Source organism: Schistocerca piceifrons, chromosome 6 (genome assembly GCF_021461385.2).
Source record: "Schistocerca piceifrons isolate TAMUIC-IGC-003096 chromosome 6, iqSchPice1.1, whole genome shotgun sequence".
NCBI classification, from domain to species: Eukaryota; Metazoa; Arthropoda; class Insecta; order Orthoptera; family Acrididae; genus Schistocerca; species Schistocerca piceifrons.
In genome coordinates, this window is record NC_060143.1 from 569,149,413 (window position 1) to 569,169,875 (window position 20,463).

General features: G+C 40.9%; 1 protein-coding gene across 4 annotated transcripts in view; it reads left to right on the top strand.

Moving 5' to 3' along the window:
* LOC124802706 (protein croquemort-like) overlaps nt 1–20,463 on the top strand; it is a 237,046-nt gene that overhangs the window by 185,650 nt on the left and 30,933 nt on the right. For all 4 annotated transcript variants that reach the window (XM_047263661.1, XM_047263660.1, XM_047263662.1 and 1 more), the window contains 2 exons: nt 4,036–4,327; nt 9,040–9,113. In XM_047263661.1, the coding sequence (XP_047119617.1) occupies nt 4,036–4,327; nt 9,040–9,113 (366 nt within the window). The remainder of the gene's footprint in view (nt 1–4,035; nt 4,328–9,039; nt 9,114–20,463) is intronic.

Genomic DNA, 20,463 nt, shown 5'->3' on the forward strand with positions numbered 1-20,463 from the left:
CTAAATTTCTTCTCACTTTCCTTTCCTGCTTATTCACAGTACAGACTGGAAAACTTGCAACCCTGCCTCACTCCCTTCTGAACTATTGCTTTCTTTTTGTGCTCTTCGACTTTTATAACTGCAAGAATGACGTATTGGACTGATGTTTTGGAAATACCTTACATATCAGGTGGGATAGTTTTGTCAGGCTGGCTCTCCCAAGGATCTTGGTAATAATGAGGTGCCTTATTTTAACTTTGGTCATTCAATGCTCTGTCAAATGTTGCTCATAATATCATACCTCCCATGTCATCTTAATCTGCTTCCTCTCCTCTTTCTACAATATTGTCTTCAACTTTATTTCTCTTGTTTAGTTCCTCTATTTTCTTTCCACCTTTCCGCCTCATTCATCCAGGCTTCTGGGTAACTTTTCCTTAACCTCACCATTCCTTTTCCTTTTCCTTCACTTCCCTTCCTTCCACTTGAACCCTCCTTCCAGGAGCCACTGGCTCAAAAAGCTTACAAATTGTAATACCTTTTGTATGTGTGTTCCCCTGCTGCCACTTCGTGAGTAGATTAATGTATAAAGACATCTGTATTCCTTTTTTCAGCTTAATTTTTATATTGTCTCCTTTTGTCAGTTAAATTCAATATTTCTTTTCTCACTTGCAGACTTCTATGAGGCCTTGTCCTTGTCTTATATCATTATAATTTCCTGCTTTTCTGCAATTTTTTCAATTAAGATTTGCAGTCAGTAACCAATAAATTATGGTCAGGATCCACATCTGACCTTGGAAATGTTTTTCAGTTAAAAATTTTTTCTTGAAATCTCTGTCTTACCACTATAATCAATCTGAAATCTTCTGGTGTCTCCATGTCTCTTCCACATACACAACCTTCTTTAATGATTCTTAAACCAAGTCTTAGCAATGTTTAAACTATCTTCTATGCAAAATTCTAACAGTTGACTTCCTCTTTGCTACCATTGAATTCAAGTCCTCCACCACAATTAAATTTTTGTCTCTCTTAACTGTGTGTGTGTGTGTTCTTTTATCTCATCATTCATCCTTCCAGGCTCAATCATATGTACATGTAGTTGGTATATAAAAATGTAATGTGGTGTCTGGCTCAGCTATGATAATGCATTCATTATGCTGTTTGTGGTAGCTTACTTGTGTTCCTATTTTCTTATTACTATATGTACTCCTGTATTACCTCTATTGGATTTTGCATTGATAATCCTGTACTCATTTGTCAGACGTCCTGTTCTTCCTGCCACCACACTTCACTAGTTACCATTTATGTAACTCAAGCCTACCCATCTCTCTCTTAAAATTCTCTAATCTACCTAACCGATTAAAGAATGGGGCGCTTCGACCCGTAGAATATCAGTTTTGTTTTTTCTGATGACAACATCCTCATGAGTAGTCGCCACCAAGAGGACTAAATAGGGGATTGTTTTACTTCTGGAATGTTTTACCCAGGGAATGCCATCATTAAGCCATACGGTAGAGCTGCATGTCGTAAGGAAAAATAACAGCTACAGTTTTCCCCCTTGCTGTAAACAGCAATTTTGCCATGATGGCTAATGTTAAAAGGCCAGGTCATTCCATCATCCCAATTATTGCCCCAGCAATTATTAAAAAGGCTGTTGCCCCTTTTCAGGAACTATGTATTTGTCTGGCCTCTCCATGCATTAATGCCATGTCATGGTACCTCCTGTATGGCTATCTGTATCATTTAGGCACCTTGGCAAGGAGGCAGGAAAGGGAGAAGGGGCGAGTTTCAGTACATACTGGCATCAAAAGGAAATTTCACTTGAGAAAACCAAAAAGTTATGAGACAAGGGCGCTGATCAGTGCTTATCTTCAGGAGGTAAAATTTTTAGTACTGCCAATAGATGCAAATAAAAGGACACAGCTTATAGTCTTGAAAGAGGATGTTAACTGAGATCTTGATTCACATTCTTGGCACTAAGAAAACATAAGATCCTTCTTCAGTGAGGAGAGAGGGATAGGTTAGGGAAGGTTCAGGTCACTCAGACCCCAGGATGAGACTGCGCCACTTGTAGCGAGGTGAGGAGGATTAATAATTAACTTTTTAATGCTAACTTAGATGGAGATAGAGGAAAAGAAGAAATTTGCTCTTTCCATGAAACCATGGAGGTCTTATCATTTCCCTGAAATGATTTTGTGCAATGGTAAAGAAATAAAATATAATCCTGATACAGATCTGAGTGATGATTGGTTTGGAAACAGACAGCTTATGTTTCAGAAGAGATCCAGTACACCAAACATTTGAACCTTCTACATATAGCCATAGTTTGTAACTGCTGTTTTCTCTTCTATAATATGCTGTTTTGTTGGATCACACTGGTCAGACATTAAATTTGGAAATTATTCTCAAATTTCTTTGGCTGCATCACAGTGTTAAGAGAAATCTGTAATAGTATATTTTCTGCTGTAAAAAAAATATTGTAGTAGCATTGTACATAATGGGTGACACAAATGAGTAAAAGTTTAATAAAGAGATGGAGGGGCTGGCCAGTACTTAGCTCAGCGCAGTGCAGCCGATAGATACACAAAACAGAACAGAAAATTTACGTTCCTAGCTTTCGGAACTTTGTTCCTTCATCAGGGAGGAGAGAGGGGAAAGAAAGGGAAGAAGGGAAAGTGGATTCAGTTACTCACAACCCAGGTTATGAAGCAACAGGGAAAGGAAAACGGGGAGGGTAGCAAGGATGGAGGCATGGTTGTCAGAGGGGCGCCAAAGATAATTCTGCTGTAAGTACTGTGCCAGCTTCAAACCAAAGAGGAAGCATACAGAAGTCAAGAGGTATATAGTATAAAGATAAACACAACTACGTAGGATGAAAAGATGCATGAATGGCTAAAGAGAAAAGGGAAAGAGGAGAAGACTGAAGAGTAAATGGGAGTGAGGTTGTTTAACGTAGGTTCAGTCCAGGGGGATGGTGGGATGAAAGGATGTGTTGGAGTGAAAGTTCCCATCTCCGCAGTTCCGAGGGACTGATGTTGGGTGGGAGAAGCCAAATGGCACATATAGTGTCGCAGGTTCCTAGGTCCCTAGAATTAAGCTGGAGGGCATGCTCTGGAGGGCAATACCCAGTAGCAGAGCATGCCCTCCAGCATAATTCTAGGGACCTAGGAACCTGCTACACCGTATGTGCCATTTGGCTTCTCCCACCCAACACCAGTCCCTCGGAACTGCAGAGATGGGAACTTGCACTCCAACACATCCTTTCATCCCACCATCCCCCTGGACTGAACCTACGTTAAACAACCTCACTCCCATTTACTCTTCAGTCTTCTCCTCTTTCCCTTTCCTCTTTAGCCATTCATGCATCTTTTCATCCTACATAGTTGTGTTTATCTTTATACTATATACCTCTTTACTTCTGTATGCATCCTCTTTGGTTTTTAGCTGGCACAGTACTTACAGTAGAATTATCTTTGGCTTCCCTCTGACAACCATGCCTCCATCCTTGCTACCCTCCCTGTTTTCCTTTCCCTATTGCTTCATAACCTGGGTTGTGAGTAACTGAATCCACTTTCCCTTCTTCCCTTTCTTTCCCCTCTCTCCTCCCTGATGAAGGAACAAAGTTCCGACAGCTAGGAACGTAAATTTTCTGTTCTGTTTTGTGTATCTATCGGCTGTACTGAGCTGAGGTGAGTACTGGCCAGCCCCTCTATCTCTTTGTTAGTATTTGTTTCACATCTTTATATGAGATTTTCCATTAATCATTAAAAGTTTAATAAGCTGGATATACATAGACATGGGAAGATGCGTTGTTGCACTTGATACAAACTTGTCTGAAGACTGATCATTAAATGCACTGGCAGGAGTTTTTTTTAATTTACGAAGAACTCTGTATCCCGCTAATAAGAGGTTACAGGGAAAATGTGTGATAACAACTACGCTATCTGAAAAGCACTGCTATTAGTATAGAGAATTGTGATATATTTTTAAGGATGGACTTCTCTCCTTTGGGTTCTAGAGAGTGAAGATTTGTTGAAACACTGTGATTAATTTTTACAGGACACTGAAGTTGAAATACAGTGGTGCAGCAGAGTTAAATGGATTGGAAGGCTACAGCTACCTTTTGCGGGACAATGCATTCAACAATAGTGACCCTGAAGCATCTTGCACATGTCTACAAGATACAGATTGTGTACCTGCTGGCCTATTGAATGTATCTGCTTGCCGCTATAATGCACCTGTCTTTGTATCACGGCCGCACTTCTTATTGTCTAACTCATCACTCCTTGATGCCGTTGAGGGACTGAAGCCTGATCCAGAAAAACACAAATTAAGACTTGGTCTTGAACCTGTAAGTATTTTTATATTTACAACATAGTTGGACTGAACCAGTGGTTATTCCTGTACTTACATTTCTTTGTAAACAAAATGCCTTAAGCATGCTGCAGTATTGAAATTTATCATCAGTGTGTAGACCATGTAGCCCAGTGGTAGGCAGTTAGTTCGTGGACAATTTTGGAAGATGTTTGCTAGGCTTGGCATTGGGTAATCCTAAGTGGGTTACAGGTCCATCCATAACACATTAGTTGTTTGTAGTAATCGTGAGAAACAGCTCGGCCACTTCCTAAGACATCCGAACAATCTCCATGCTAACATTATATTTACTATGGATGTAGAAAAGGATCAACAGCCACCTTGTCTAGATTTACTGGTTATGAGGACTGGTGAGGACCTGGCCCCCCACAGCTTGTATCAAACTGACAAACACTATCAGATATCTGTAAAAACTTTCAAATCATCACTTGAGCCACAAAAGAGGTAAGATTAACAAACTTATAATGGATGGAAGACAAGTATTGAGCTGCAGCATCTCGAAAGTGGGATCAAAGCCCTGGAATGCATTCTGAAGAACAGGTACTTCATCAGCTATGTGAGAAATGTTACAAACCCTAACAGCCAGCAAATTAACATGTAAGAAGAAGAAATCTCGGGTACAGTCTTTGTGACAGACATTCGCTGGATGACAGACAGGATCTGCCATACATTGTGAATACGCAGTGTAAAGACTATATACAAACAGATCAAGATGATCAGATACTGTCTCAGATCAGCACATGGCAAAGAAGTCTCACCTACCAATCTTCTATTCACTGACCATGAAGACATTAGATCTGTTCACTTAATGCAAGTGTTTAGATTGCCAGAATTAAGAACTTACAGAATGAAGGGACCAGGGGGGGGGGGGGGGGGGGGAGGTGTTTACAGATAGCAAATTGAATAAATCAAAGTGTTCGTCTAAAACCAGAATAAATGTGAGATAATCTCATTAGACATTGGAATGAAATTGGTCCACAAGTCAGCCATCTTGCTGAAGGACAAGAAAAATATCTTTTTTCATTGGGAGGGGGTGTGGGGCATTATAAAAACTCACCTCGTGTACATAGAGAGTGGTATTTGGTAAATGGTGATGTGTTTTTGGCAGTAAACAACTAGAGGGAAAGGTGATCAGTCATGAGGAGCTGTGGATGCAAAATCAAAGACTGGCAGTGTGACAGTGCTTTCCATGTCTGCATTGTTGAAATCGTGGTATTGGTGCAAGTGGGGTAGTAAAAATTATCAAACTAGCCATGGACATTCTGTCACTTAGCATTCTAACTAAAACTGAACTCAGTCAGCACAAGGCTTCTTTTAAAGTGATGGAAGCCAGCTCGTGTACAATAAAACGGCAGCAACTACCACATTCCTGGCAGCAACAATGTGCTACCTTCTAAGATCTGCAGCTGAATGGGGCGCAAAGTGTGTCTCTCTGTGGTCTTGTAAATTCAGACACAGCACAGTAGCATGTCTCCTTCGAGTAAAAATGGTTCCAGTAGTCAACCTTACTAGGAATGGCAGTGAAGACAGTTGCTGCTGCTTCCAGCCAGCTGGGCAGTCTTACCTCCTGGCGTTTAAGCTGGGTAACTTGTTGCAGTGCCAGGTCAGTGAGTGCATTGGTGTGTCTACTGCTGAAATTTGAATATAACAGCTTGTAGCATTACTGATTTCCACTAAACATTCAGTGGCTCCTTACTTAGGCACCACGTCATTGATTTCTGTTGGCTGGGAAAAATTGATATTAATCATTAAATGGGCCAGTTAATTTCATCATTTTTTAAATTAATAAAGCAGTAGACCAATGATTACTACATTGAAATCGTGATTACATATGCAGTATGAATCCACAATTGGAAACATGTTTATTATATAATTAAGCTCTCTCTTTTTGTGTCACTGGACTGGACAGCTATCAAGACTTCTCCATATGTGTTATATATCTTGGAAAAACCTCAGGGTTGAACCAGGCTCATCAAACATAAATGGTAATGTAGGCAGGGACAGGTGGATGAATGGGACATAGCAGAAGACCTGCTTTCAGACACTGACCGCATAATAAAATTAACTGAGACGCAGGTTCTGACTTTGGAGAAGAGCTACCATAGCTGTTTGTTCAGGGAAGCTGTAGAAATTCACAGACCTGACAGTGGCTATGTAGTCTTAACAAGAAAGAAGAAAGTTTTAATACGAACAGATCCTGGATTCCTGTGTTGTGCAAATGACTGTTGCAGGTAACAAGGGGCAGCAGTAATGACCAGAGAGAGACCCTCAGATTTTGACGTGATAAGTAAGTGTCTGGCCATGGGCTTAACTCCAGTCCACCAACAGCAATGCCATCCTCTCGTGTTGGCAAAACATCAGAAAAATCAATAAACAAATGTAAACAGAAGGTCCTGAGGCCAAAGACAATGCATGTATAAAACAATACAACATGCCATGTTCAACACATCTGATATAAACAATGCTTGTTGTGCAAGAAATAGTGGAGCCCAGAAAAAAATCACTGAACCCAAAAACACACACAGTACAGTTAACCAATGCTGCTGCTTCATTCAGTAAATCTGTCCTCGGCCGGGTATCAACTGAGTATCCTTTGTGCCTCTATCCTGAGCATCCTCCTTCTCTTTTCTTCCTGTTGCTCTTTTTCCTTCTATTTTTCCCTCCATGATTCTCCATAGTAGAAAATTTCCACATAATGTGTGTCCCATGCAAGATGTTTTCCTTTTGTGTATCATCCTTGTAAAGTTCCTCTCCTCCCCTACCCTATTCAGCACCTCCTCATTTCTTATTCTGTCAATCCATTTCACTTTCTCTGTTATCTTATTTCAGAACTTTCTTATTTTGGTTCTCTCTGTCTACATTTAAGAACAATAAGACACAACACTCCCAAAAGCTCTCTTCTCCATGTAGGTTCTGCACCTCACTTCCTCTGTACTGAACTGTTTAACCTCATGAAACATAACTGGGAATTCATAAATAGTTGATTACATAAATCTTGTAGTAGAAGCAATGTGTTTTGTTATATGTGAAGGCAGAAGAGAAGTAGCATTGTGAACAGTGTATTAACTGCTCTAAAGCAGGTTAGTAAAAAATAGGCAAAAGTGCTGAAAATGTAAATGGCATGCTATATGATACAGGGAAAAGAAAAGTGATAAAGGATAATATCACTATACACACTCTTGGATGCCAACCAGAGACTCACAAACCTAGCATCCCAGTCAGGACGATTGTAAATTCAGAAATTTCAGCCTCCTGTCAGTGTGCAAAACACCTACTAAATTTACTGGTTGAAAACTACAAATTACATGACCATACTGTAAAAGCATCACATAGTTAATTCATGTTTGTCGTGTTACTGGCAGTGTGTACACTGACTATGTGTATTTATTGTTAAAAGTTTATTGTAATTAAATACTTGTAAGTATGTCATTATTTTAAGTAATTCCAGTGTCAATCATCAGTAACCCAATAAAACATTAAGAAAAAATATGGAATGATTCATGGCCAAATGCTATGTTAAAGGTTCATGCATTTGCGATCTCGTCAAAGTTGCTGGCTTCTAAAGTGGAGGTTTTGGGCTAGATTCCTAGTGACCACATCAAATTTGTATATGGTGGGAAGATCTGGGACAATGTTAACTAAGCATTGTGAGTCCAAAATGAGAAGTTACATGGTTATGTTATGTTATGTTAACCGGGGACCTAGAAACGACGCAGAGGCTCTGTCTCCGCCGCAGCTGCAGTGGTCCGCAACCCCACAACGACTACCGCAGTCCACTTCACCCCTCCGCCACCCCACACCGAACCCAGGGTTATTGTGCGGTTCGGACGCCGGTGAACACAGCCCCCCCCCCCGGGAACGTCTCACACCAGACAAGTGTAACCCCTATGTTTTCGTGGTAGAGTAATGGTGGTGTACGCGTACGTGGAGAACTTGTTTGCACAGCAATCGCCAACATAGTGTAGCTGAGGCGGAATAAGGGGAACCAGCCCACATTTGCCGAGGCAGATGGAAAACCACCTAAAACTCATCCACAGACTGGCCGGCTCACCGAACCTTGACACAAATCTACCGGGTGGAATCGGTGCTCCTTTCCGCCCGGAAAGCCATACGTTCGACCGCACAGCCAACCAGGCAGACTTATAGTTACATGGTTACTTCATCAAAGAAAATTGGCACCCAAGCCACTCAAAGTGGCAACAAACTGAAAGCAGCGAATGACTTGACTTCGTAACAAGAACTCTTGGAAAAAAGAGGAAATGATAAATTAGAGCAGTTGTTATTTTGTGGTGTACCATCAGAAAATTATTGAATTTCGGTACCTTTTATGGTAATTGGTGGACTGTTCGGGTAAATAGTATTAGTGCATTGTTCAAGTTTAATGCTAACCTTGCACATTTGCATCTGCTAAGGAAATTGAAGTAGTAAAATGAAACATTTAGAACAATACTGAAATATATTATCAGCATGGGGATATTTAGCATTTATGATACAAATGTCAGCAGTGTTCAAATACTTCAGTGCGTTTATGTGTTTCCAAATTATCTTTATATCCTTGTGAAACTTCATGATTTCTTCAGGCTTTCAAAAGAATTGTGCTCCTTTTAAAAGAATTGTATGATGTGTGTGCTTTAAAAGACAGTTTTGTATCTTGTGATTAAAAGTCAGTGAATATCTATTTCCTTCCAGACTACTGGAGCACCCATGTTTGTGGATGCACGTTTGATGTTGAACTTGCTGCTTGAACCTGTGAAACACATTAAGTAAGTATAGTTAGTCTCATGGAAGTATAATTTTCTGTAATCAGCACACAAATATTTTAGTGCCATTAATTATTAAATAATAGGTAACAATGATTTTATTTATAGATTTGATGTAAAAATCTATTAAATGTGGCAAAAGGCATTCAGAATCTGAATTCAGTGCACCATTTTTAATAATCTACTATGTTGCTTGTAACAACTACGATGAAAAATATCTCTACAACCTACCCGTACCTGTCTGTAAACAGTTACATCATTTTTCATATGTTTGTCCGCTACTTGAAGGCTAGTAACAATACAAGTTACAGAGTATTTCCTGTGACCACTGACTGCTATAAAATAAGTACTCTAACTGCTTAATATTGAATGTTAGCAGTTGAAATTAAAAGTCATTGAAGTTGAATCTGTTTTACATACTTTGAATATTTTCAATAACATGCAAAAATTTATTTCAAACTGCAGTCTTTTATTTTGTACAAAGTCTTTTTTTTATTAACAACGAGCCACTCTTAGTCCAGTTCCATATTTGTAATTAGTTTGCTTTTACATTTAGATGATTTTGACTGCAAAACTACCCAGCATAGCTTGATGATCATTCGCGTGCAAATAAATTCTTGGCAGTGGCCAACAGTAGATTGACTTGCAACAATTACTGCGGTTGCTTATTGTTGACTACAGTATATGTGAAAACTGTAAAGAAGTAACAAAGTAAGCCAGTGAAAATTTATCAAACAATGGAAACTCCATGTTGGATTATCAACAATGTAAAAAAAAGATAGATTGATACTCACCATAAAGATAAGACATTAAGTTGCAGACAGGCTCCAATAAAAGCCACTAAAAAATCAGCTTTCAGCCACAGCCTTCGTCAGAAGAAGGCGTGCGCCTACACACACACACACACACACACACACACACACACACACACACACACAGATACTGTGCATACTGTGGACATTATATATAGATTCACACAAGCAAGCACACATCACACACATGACCTCCATCTCCGGCAGCTCAAACCAGAATGCAACTGTCACCTAGAATTGAAACAGTAATCTGGAGGGGGCAAGGAAGGAACAGTCATACAGTATGGGTAGGGGGGAGAGAAGAGTGCTGTCTGGTGGAGTGTGCTGCAACGAGGCTGCCAACAGGTGCAGCATTGGGAGGCTGTGGGGCAGGGATGGGGGTAGAAACAGAGCAAAATAGTAGAGGAGCAGGGAAACGTGGGCAGGTGTGTTGACAGAAGGCGGCACACAGAGGGTGGGAAACGATAATGAGGAGGTGGTGATAGGACAGAGGAGGTGGAAACTGTTCAGTGGAGGATGCAAGGATGGTATGTTACTGCAGGTTGAGGCTGGCATAATTTTGGAAGTGGAGAATGTGTGGTAATGATAGTTCCCATCTGAGCATTTCAGAAAAACTGGTGGTGGAAGGGTGGTTCCAAATGGCTTGGGTACTGAAGCAGCCATTGAAATCAAGCATGTTGTATTGAGCTGCGTGTTGTCTCACAGGATGGTCTAATTCACTGATGGCCACAGTTTTATGGTGGCTGTTGATGCTGGTGGACAGCTGATTGGTAGTTGTACCAAAATAAAAAACTGTGCAGTGATTGCAGCAGAGCTGGTAAATGACATAACTGCTTTTACTGGTGGCCCAGCCTCTGATGGGCTAGGATAAGTCTGCAACAGGACAGGACTATGAGTGCTAGGTGTGTGGGCTGGTGTTGCATCTGGATGTTTCACAGGGATATGATCCTTGTGGCAAGGGGTTGGGACTGGGAGTAGCATAGGAATGTAGTTGGTTGTTATGGAGGTTGGGTGGGTGACAGAAGTCTGGCGGGATGTCCCTCATTTCATGGCATGATGATAGGTAATCAAAGCTCTGGTGAAGGATGTAGTGTAATTGTTCCATTCCAAGATAGTATTGTGTGACGAAAGAGGCCCTCCCTTATGGCTGGTTCTTGGGGGTGGTGGGAGGATTGCGTCAACATACTGGACAAGGGACTTCTTGTCACTGCAGGTACATCGTCCCTAGGTGGCCAGCCTGTAAGGGAGGGATCTTTTGGTGGGAAAGGGAGACACTGTTGAAATATAGGTGCTGTTGGTGGTTGGTGGGTTTAATGTGGATAGAGATGTGGATGGAGGCATCAGAGAGGTGGTGGTCAACATCCAGGAAGGTAGCACGCTAGGTCGAGGAGAACCAGATGAAGCGGGTGGGACAAAAGGTGTTGAGGTTGTGAAGGAATGAGGATAAGGTGTCTGGTCCTGAGTCAAAATCATTAAGGTGTCATCAATGAACCTGAACCAAGTAGGGGTTTGGTGCGTTTGGAGGCAAGGGAGGTCTCCTCTAGATGGCCCGTAAACAGGTGATTTTGAGGAGCATGTAGGTGGGTGTGCTGGGTGTCATAGGGGTGAGGAGGGCAATGGATTCAGGGGACAGGTTCTGGGAAGGGCCTAAGTCTCTAAGGAGGGATTGTAGACTATGTTGGACTTTGGGTATGGGATCACTCTGGCGGAGTTTATAGGTGGAAGAGTCATGTGTCAGAGGCCTTCCACCAGGTAGTCACTGTGATTCATGACAGCAGTGGAACCTTTGTCTTCTGGTAGGATGATTAGGTCAGAATTTGTGTTGAGGTTGTGTATGGCTGTCCTTTCTCCTGCTGAAAGGTTTGTTGCTCTGAATAAAGGAACGGGGGAAGGTTGGTGTGGCAAAGTCGGAAGTATGGAATTCCTGTAAGGTGACCTGCAGGTGGTTGAGTGGGTGGAGGGAAGGATCACAGTTGGATAGTGGTATGAACTGGGAGAGGCAGGGTTCAGTGTTAGAATTAGGTTGGCTTTGGTTGGAGGGATTTGGGGCAAAGAAGTGTTTCTGTTGCAAGGATTGAGAAGAGGAGAGTAGTCGTTTGACAAATCCAGCATGGTTAAATTGGGTGTAGGCCCAAAGATGAGATCTTCAGAAAGGATTGAAACTTCTGTGGGCTGGGGGTTTTGGTGGAATGAGTAAGAACCACAACTGTTAATCCCATAAAAGTTTTAATCCTATTCAAATGCCTCACCTTTAGCCCTACACCTGATTTATCCATGCTGGACTTGTCAAAGACCTACTCTCATTCTCCCAATCCCTGCAATGATAACACTTCTTTGCTACCATCCTTCCAACCAAAGCCAACATAATCCCAACACTGAAACCTGCCTCTTCCAGTTCATACCACCATCCAGTTGTGAACCTCTCCCCATTTCTCCCCCTCTCTCCCCCCTTTCCTCCTATTTAAGCACCTGCTGGTCACCTTCCAGGAATTTCGTACCTCCTCGCCATCCTTCCACAGGTGCCTTCCTCAGAACACCAACCTTTCAGCAGAGAAAGGACAGACATACACAAACTCAAAACAAATTCTGACCAAATCATCCACCACTGTCATTCTGAATTACAGTTACTGTCGTGCAGAAGGGCTCTGCCACTTATCAGACACGTCCACCTAATAAACTCTGACAGAGTGATCCCATACCACAAGTCCAACATAACTTTCAATCCCTGCTTAAAGTCTTCGGCCCTTCCCAGAATCTGTGCACCCACCTTCTATATGCTCCCCAAAATCCACAAACCCAACTGTCTGGTCACCTCATTGTAGCTAGTTATTGTGTCCCCACTGAACCGGCCGGAGTGGCCGAGCGGTTCTAGGCGCTACATTCTGGAACCGCTCGACCGCTACGGTCGCAGGTTCGAATCCTGCCTCGGGCATGGCTGTGTGTGGCATCCTTAGGTTAGTTAGGTTTAATTAGTTCTAAGTTCTAGGGGACTGATGACCACAGCAGTTAAGTCCCATAGTGTTCAGAGCCATTTGAACCATTTTTGTCCCCACTGAAAGAATTTCGGCCCTCATTGACCAACACCACCTATCAGTTGCCCGTAATTTCGAGTCCCACATTGAAGATACCAACCATCTCCTTCACAGTCTCTCTACCATCCCCAGCCCTTTACCTCATGGGTCCCTACTTGTCACTGTTGATGCCACCTTCGTATACATCAACATCTCTCATGCTCGTGGGCTTACTGCTATTGAACACTACCTTTCCCAATGTCCTCCAGACTCCAAACCCGCATCATTCCTCATTACTAAATTTACCCTAAGTCACAACTACTTCTCCTTTGAATGGGAGGTTAGAAACAAATGTGCGACAGAGCCATGTGCACCTGCATGGTACTCGCTTATGCCATGCTGCTTACGGGCCAAATCCTTAGTCTGGTTCAGGTTCATTGGTGATAACTTAATGATCTGGACTTGGGGCCAGGACACCCTATTTTCATTTCGTCACAGCCTCGACACCTCTCCCGTACACTTCATCTGGTCCTCCTCAACCTAGTATGCCACCTTCCTGGACGTTTACCTCCTCCTCTCTGATGGCTCCATTCACACCTCTGTCCACATTAGACCCACCAAGCACTAACAGCACCTTGATTTAGACAGCTGTCATCCCTTCCTTACCAGAATATCCCTCCCACACGTTCTGACCACCTGGGTACAAGGTCTCTGCAGTGACAAGAACTCCGTAGGCCAGTGTGCTGAGGGTCTCACCAAGTCCTTGACAGGCAGGTACTATCCACCAGACCTAATCCGCAAACAGATGTTCATTGCTATTAGTCGTGACACCCCACCCTCTCCCCTATTCTCCAACTACTCCCAAGAACAAGCCACAAAATACCAGTACCACCTCAGACTGGAACAACTGAACCACATCCTTCACCAGGGCTTTGATTTTCTATCTTTATGCCATGAAAGTAGGGATGTCCTACCCAAGATCCTCCCTCCCTAGAGTGCTGTTCTGTCACGTACTGTATCTCCACAACGTCCTAGTCCATTCCTACGCCACTTCCAGTCCTAACGCCTTGCCACAAGGGCTATATCTGTGTGAAAGACCCAGCCCAGTCACCCACCTAGCTTTCTTAGTCCAGTCCCGTCCCGTCCTGTCTTGTCCTGTCCCAGGCTTATCTTAGCCCATTAGAGGGCAGAGCACCTGTAAAAGCAGCCATGTCATGTACTAGCTCTGCTGCGATCATTGCACAACTTTTTATATTGGTATGACTACTGACCACCTGTCCACCAGGATGAACGCCCACCTCCAAACTGTGGCAAAAAGCACAGTGGACCTCCCTACGACACAACATGCAGCTGAAAATAACATGCTTGTTTTCAATGACTGCTTCACTACCTGAGCCATCTGGATCTTCCTTTCCCCCACGAGCTTTTCTGAACTATTCAGATGGGAGTTACCCTTACAGTGTATTCTCTGCTTCCGAAATTATCCCAGCCGTAACCTACAGCGACATACTGCCCCAACTCTCCACCTAACATTTGCCATCTCCTCTCTGTTCTCATCTCTCGCCCTCTTTTTCTGCCACCGTCTGAAAGTGCACCCGCCTATCATTCCCGGCTCCTCTCCTTTTCTGCTTCTCTCCTTCCCTCCCATTCCCTTATCTCCCTGCCCCACAGCCTCTAACGCAGTGCCTGTTGGCAGTTCTTGTCCTTACACAGCCTGCCAGACAGTGCTCTTCCCTCACCCCACCAATATACTGCTATCCCTTCCCCTTTCTTCCCCCCCAGTTTGCCGCTTCCATTCTAGGTGACAGTAGAATCCCAGTCCATGCTACTGGAGATGGCTGTCATGTGTGCTTGCTTGCATGAATGAATGTACGTTTTCTTTTTCTGATGAAGGCTGCGGCTGAAAGCTAGTGCGTAAGTGTCTTGTAGAAAGGAAAATTTATGAAATAAAAGTGAGGTGTTAGCGTAGTGCTGCCAGAAACAGATCTTAAGGAATATTGTGCAAGGCAGGAAGTGGAAGGTGGGCCTCTGATACTCTTACTACCAAGTGAGGTGGCACAGTGGTTAGCAAGCTGAACTCATGTTTGGGAGGACTATGGTTCAAACCCATGTCCGACCATCCTGATTTAGGTTTTCTGTGATTCCCCTAAATTGCTTCAGTCAAATGCTGGGATGGTTCCTTTGGAAGGACATGGCCCATTTCCTTCCCTCATTCAATATTACCGATGACGTCACTGTTTAGTCCTCTTCCCCAAATCAACCAACCAACCCTCTTACTGTGCAACATTCCATCTAAAGAAATGAAACATGGCAGAAAACATCTACATCTCCATTTATACTCCGCAAGCCACCCAGTGGTGTGTGGCAGAGGGCACTTCACGTGCCACTGTCATTACCTCCTTTTCCCGTTCCAGTCGCGTATGGTTCGCGGGAAGAACGACTGCCGGAAAGCCTCCGTGCATGCTCGAACCTCTAATTTTACATTCGTGATCTCCTCGGGAGGTATAAAGAGGGGGCAGCAAGGTATTCGATACCTCATCCAGAAACAAAAACATTGGTGCTTCGTAGAAATGGCAGCTGCATTAATTGTTTCCAACCCCTCCACTTGTGTGTGATAGATCTTCAGTGCCAAAAATGCATGTGTGACTTAGATGGTCTCCACTTAATGACCAAGAGCATTTTTATTCATTCAGTGACAGAAACCATAAAGTAATCCAATAGTATTGAAACCCTTAATGGCAATGGGAGGCAAATATCATCTCAAATGGTTAAAAAGGAAGATACAGTAACAGGGAAGTAAGAGGTAGCTGCTGTGCATTCTGCCTAAAGGTAGACCTAAAGGTTATTTTGAACATCACATTGCTTTCCTAGGTATGACCATGCTGAGATAGTAGGATATTTGCATGGCGATTATGAGAAGTATCCATCTGATCCCAGTGCATTTACGGCTGCAGCAAGGGTGCCAACATTTTTTATGCACCACTGCCTTTTGTTGTTCTGTTTGTAGTAAAATTTTCTTACTGCCCATCAGTTCAACAGTAATGGTGATTTATGAATTAGGGAAGTAACTTTATGAAGTTTATAAAGCAGAGTTACAGCAAGTTACAGCTTATAAAAATAATTACTTACCAAACAATGTGTATGAAAGTTTTATGAAAACATTTTTAAACCTCTACTACATATTGGCCACCATTAAAACAGGAACACCCTCTAGTGGGCAGTAGGGACTAGGTTGCTACCACTGGGGTACAGCAATACTAGTATACCTAGAAGATAATGCATATTATAGTGAGAAAATATGTCATCATTGTACATCAAAGCTAAGTTAAAACATTTGCAATTACTAATTTTGTGGAATTTCAGTCTTTCATATCAGTTGAATGTTATTTAATAAACAGTTATTACATTTTCTCTCTGTTTTGAAGTGGCTGTGAACTGAGTGGCAGAATACAGGCCTGAGACTGTAAAATCTAAGTAATGTTATAGCTATGCTGACCTGTAACTATGCCTCTGAAATCTCATAACCTTTCTCCTTTGGTTGTTATCCTATTAGTGTACTTAATGAACATGTTCAAATAAATACACAACACTGCAGAAATTGATTTTCAGTTTCTTCATATTTATTGACACACAATTCTCCCATTTTGATAAGCTCTGTGATGTGCAGGAGCCTCAGTATTTGATACAGATGAGTAAACTACATTAATTAACCAGATTACTCGAAGTTCACTGGTAACAGATTAATATGTCACTTCACATGACTGGCTAAGTAACTCTACATTAGGATTGCAAACCACAGACTGATTGAGACCTACATGATGCTTATGTTTTCTCTCATGGGCACTGAGTGACTCGAAGTAAATATACACTTTAACTCAATGCTGACTAAGTTGTGTTTACTTAATGAATGTTATCTTTTGACTGACTTAACTTTTGTGCACATAATATAGGAATTTTGAAATCGTAAAATACGGAATTATTACATTATTATTATTATTATTATTATTATTATTATTATTATTATTATTATTATTATTTCATGATCTTTGTTGGATCACTCTAGTAGTCAGTTATACAAAGGTTTATACAGGGAATTGTTATACAGTAATGCATGTATTGTAATAAAAATTCAATAATACAGTGGTTATTCAAGGGATTATTATAAATCTTTATTACGTAAAGTGCTGTTCGCTCTTGTCTGCTTTCTTTATACAAGATCAATCTGCTTGTAGTCCTTTTATTGATATTTCCTTGTAGTCTGGTTCATGTGTCTTGCAGTATTTTACCACAATATAGGAAGGATAGATCACTACTCTCCATATGAGGGAGGTATTAAATCTCAGACAGGCATAGTGAAAAAGACTGCTAAAATACTAAAACTTGTGTGTGTGTGTGTGTGTGTGTGTGTGTGTGTGTGTGTGTGTGTGTGGGCATGAAAGAATTAAGACAAACAACCACAATACAGTGAGAGGCACAATAAATTGATTTTGCAGCATGACAATGTTCAACCCCACATGGCAAAATACGTCAAACGATACTTGGAAATGTTAAAATGGGAAGTCCTACACCACCCACCGTATTCTCCAGACATTGCTCCCTCTGGCTATCACCTGTTTAAATTAGTGGCGCATGGCCTGGCTGACCAACACTTCCAATCTCATGAAGAAGTCACAAACTGGATGGATTCGTGGATCGCTTCAAAAGATGAACAATTTTTTCGACGCGGGATTCGTACCCTGCCCGAAAGATGGGAGGAAGTAGTGGCCAGTGATGGAAAATACTTTGAATGATACATGTGTAACTAATTTGTTTCATTAAAGCCTCAAATGTTGGGGAAAAATGGCGGAAGCAAAGTTGTACACATTTTATTTTGGTTTTCTTATTTAGGTCATCTACAGTAATTTGAGAGTTCTCTTACAACCTCCTTAATTTCTATATGCCATTTCATATCTTACTAGCCCATATTTTTTATATTATTCCCTTTTGGTGTTCTGATCAGATATCCAAACAATGAAATGTTTCTTCCTATGGTGCTCATTATTGGTTCTATTTTCTTGTGTATGGTTTCATCTGATGCTGTTTTCCAATTCCCATTTACTTGTTTTTGTTTATTTATGCATGTCCTAGTCGGTCTTTTTCCTGCCTCGAGTATTGTCAATTTCTGCTGTGTTATGTGTTTTGAAAATAGTTTCAGCTGCATATGTTATTTCTGGCTGTGTAACTGTTTTATAATGTTTAATATTGCAGCTGTTGATACACTTTTTTGTTGTTATGTGCTGTTGGTAATTTTAATTTGCTTTTGTTCAGTTTTTTATTCTATTTTGCAATGTCAGTTTCTTGTTTAGATTTTGTGCTTTGATTTTACCTAAATATTTAACTTTATCAACAATTTTGATTTTGTTTTTTGTCTGCAAGTGGTGGACAAGTTAGCACAATTCCTTTTTTAAAACGATATTCTAAGGCTGATTTTATGTCCTATTTCTTGTGATGATTTAATGTGTTGTCTGGTGTCTTGAACATTGTTGCTTAGTATGGCAAAATCATCAACAAATTCCATGCAGTATAAACTATTATCGTTTTTAGAGCTTCCAAATATTACGTTCTTTGGATCATCCTTGCACCTTTTTTTCGTTATATATTCCAATGCACAGTTGAATTGTAATAGTGACACAGTTGCCCTATGTTAGCCTATTTTTATGAAGAATGTTCAGAAATTACTCCTCTAAACTTTCGAATTGTTGTTGGCTACAATATATTCTTTAATGTAATTAGTTTTGGAGGACATTCTAGATTCTGTAGTTTTTTAATGGTAAAAGTCTATGGAGACAATTGTGCACCTCTTTAAAGTCTGCAAATCTTATGGCCAGAGATTTGTTCAGTTTGGTCTGAAACCTTCCTGGTATTCCTGTAACTCTGTTGTTTCTTGATTCTTGTACATAGGATCTTGGATAAAATATTGTATGTGCTGTCTTGCAGAAGGATTCATCTGTAGTTATCTGGAATACTCTTACCCCCTCTCGTGTAGTTGGTGGATGGTGGCCATGGGCCAATGTTCGGAAAATTGTTCAGTTATCCAAATTTTTGTTAGTCATATGTAAGGTGATGTGGACTGTCTCTCTGGAATATTTACATATTCCGACAAAAACATGATCGTCTCCATGTATCTTTTGAGTGCTTTTTGTACTTTTAGGAATGTTGGGGGTTTAATTTGTAGAGCTTGGGTTTTTATTGGAAATATGTACATTGATTTGTAAGAATTCACTGGGCTTTTCGCAGTTCAAAAGTTTATTAAATGATTTTGCCATGCTTTCAGCATTTTCTTTCTTACCTTGTGTCACTGTTTCTTTTTCATCTTTCGGTATTAGCATAGGGAGCTCTTATTCTTTAGTAAAAAAGATTTTGTAGTAGTTCCTGTAATTGGTTTTGTGGTAATTATCTGTAAAGTTCTGTATCAAATCCTCTCTTGATTCTCCTAACATGTTTTTGTAAATCATTTGAGGTTGAAGCATTCTCTTCTGTTTTTTGTGTTTGAAAATTTAACCATGCTTGGTGTCTCTCTTCATAAACTTTTTTACATTCTTGTGTCAACCATGTATGTTTCCTTCATGGGCCAAAGGAAGACTCTCGGCTTGTTTCTTGAGACATGGTACCAGTTCATCTACATCTTCTCTTTATTTGAAATGATGTATGAGGAGATCTTTCACCAAATAGCAGAAGCATTGAGTCAACTACAGGCATACACAAAAGAGGAAAGACAACTCGCTAGCTTTCGGAATAAATCCTTTGTTGAGTTTGAGTGTACACACACACACACACACACACACACACACACACACACACACTCTCTCTCTCTCTCTCTCTCTCTCTCTCTCTCTCTCTCTCTCTCTCTCTCTCTCTCATTTTTCCATTCTTTCTCTTTGATGGAGTGAATTTGATTTTAATTTTAAATATATAATAGTCTTAGCCAATGTGTACTCACTCCCAATACTTTTAACATTGTAAATTTCCTTATGCAAATTTATATGTATACAGACTTTGTCTAGCTGCCATTGTCCCTTCATCCAGTCTGGATGCTTCCACATCTGAAACTTATTCAGCTTCCTCTTGAAGTATGTTGATTTAGATATAAGGTTGTGTTCATTGACTTTCTAAACGTCTTTGTGGGCATTTCTATTTGTAAAATTATGTGGGCCCCATTTTCACAATGGGGCATTTAAGTCTGCCAATAAGATTTTTACCTACTTTTATTTATTCTGTTAATCATTAGATATCAATGAAATTCGAGTGTAGGAAAAGGGAGAGAAGGAAACATAGTAGGTGAATATGGATTGGGGGACAGAAATGAAAGAGGAAGCCGCCTGGTAGAATTTTGCACAGAGCACAACATAATCATAACTAACACTTGGTTTAAGAATCATGAAAGAAGGTTGTATACATGGAAGAACCCTGGATATACTAAAAGGTATCAGATAGATTATATAATGGTAAGACAGAGATTTAGGAACCAGGTTTTAAATTGTAAGACATTTC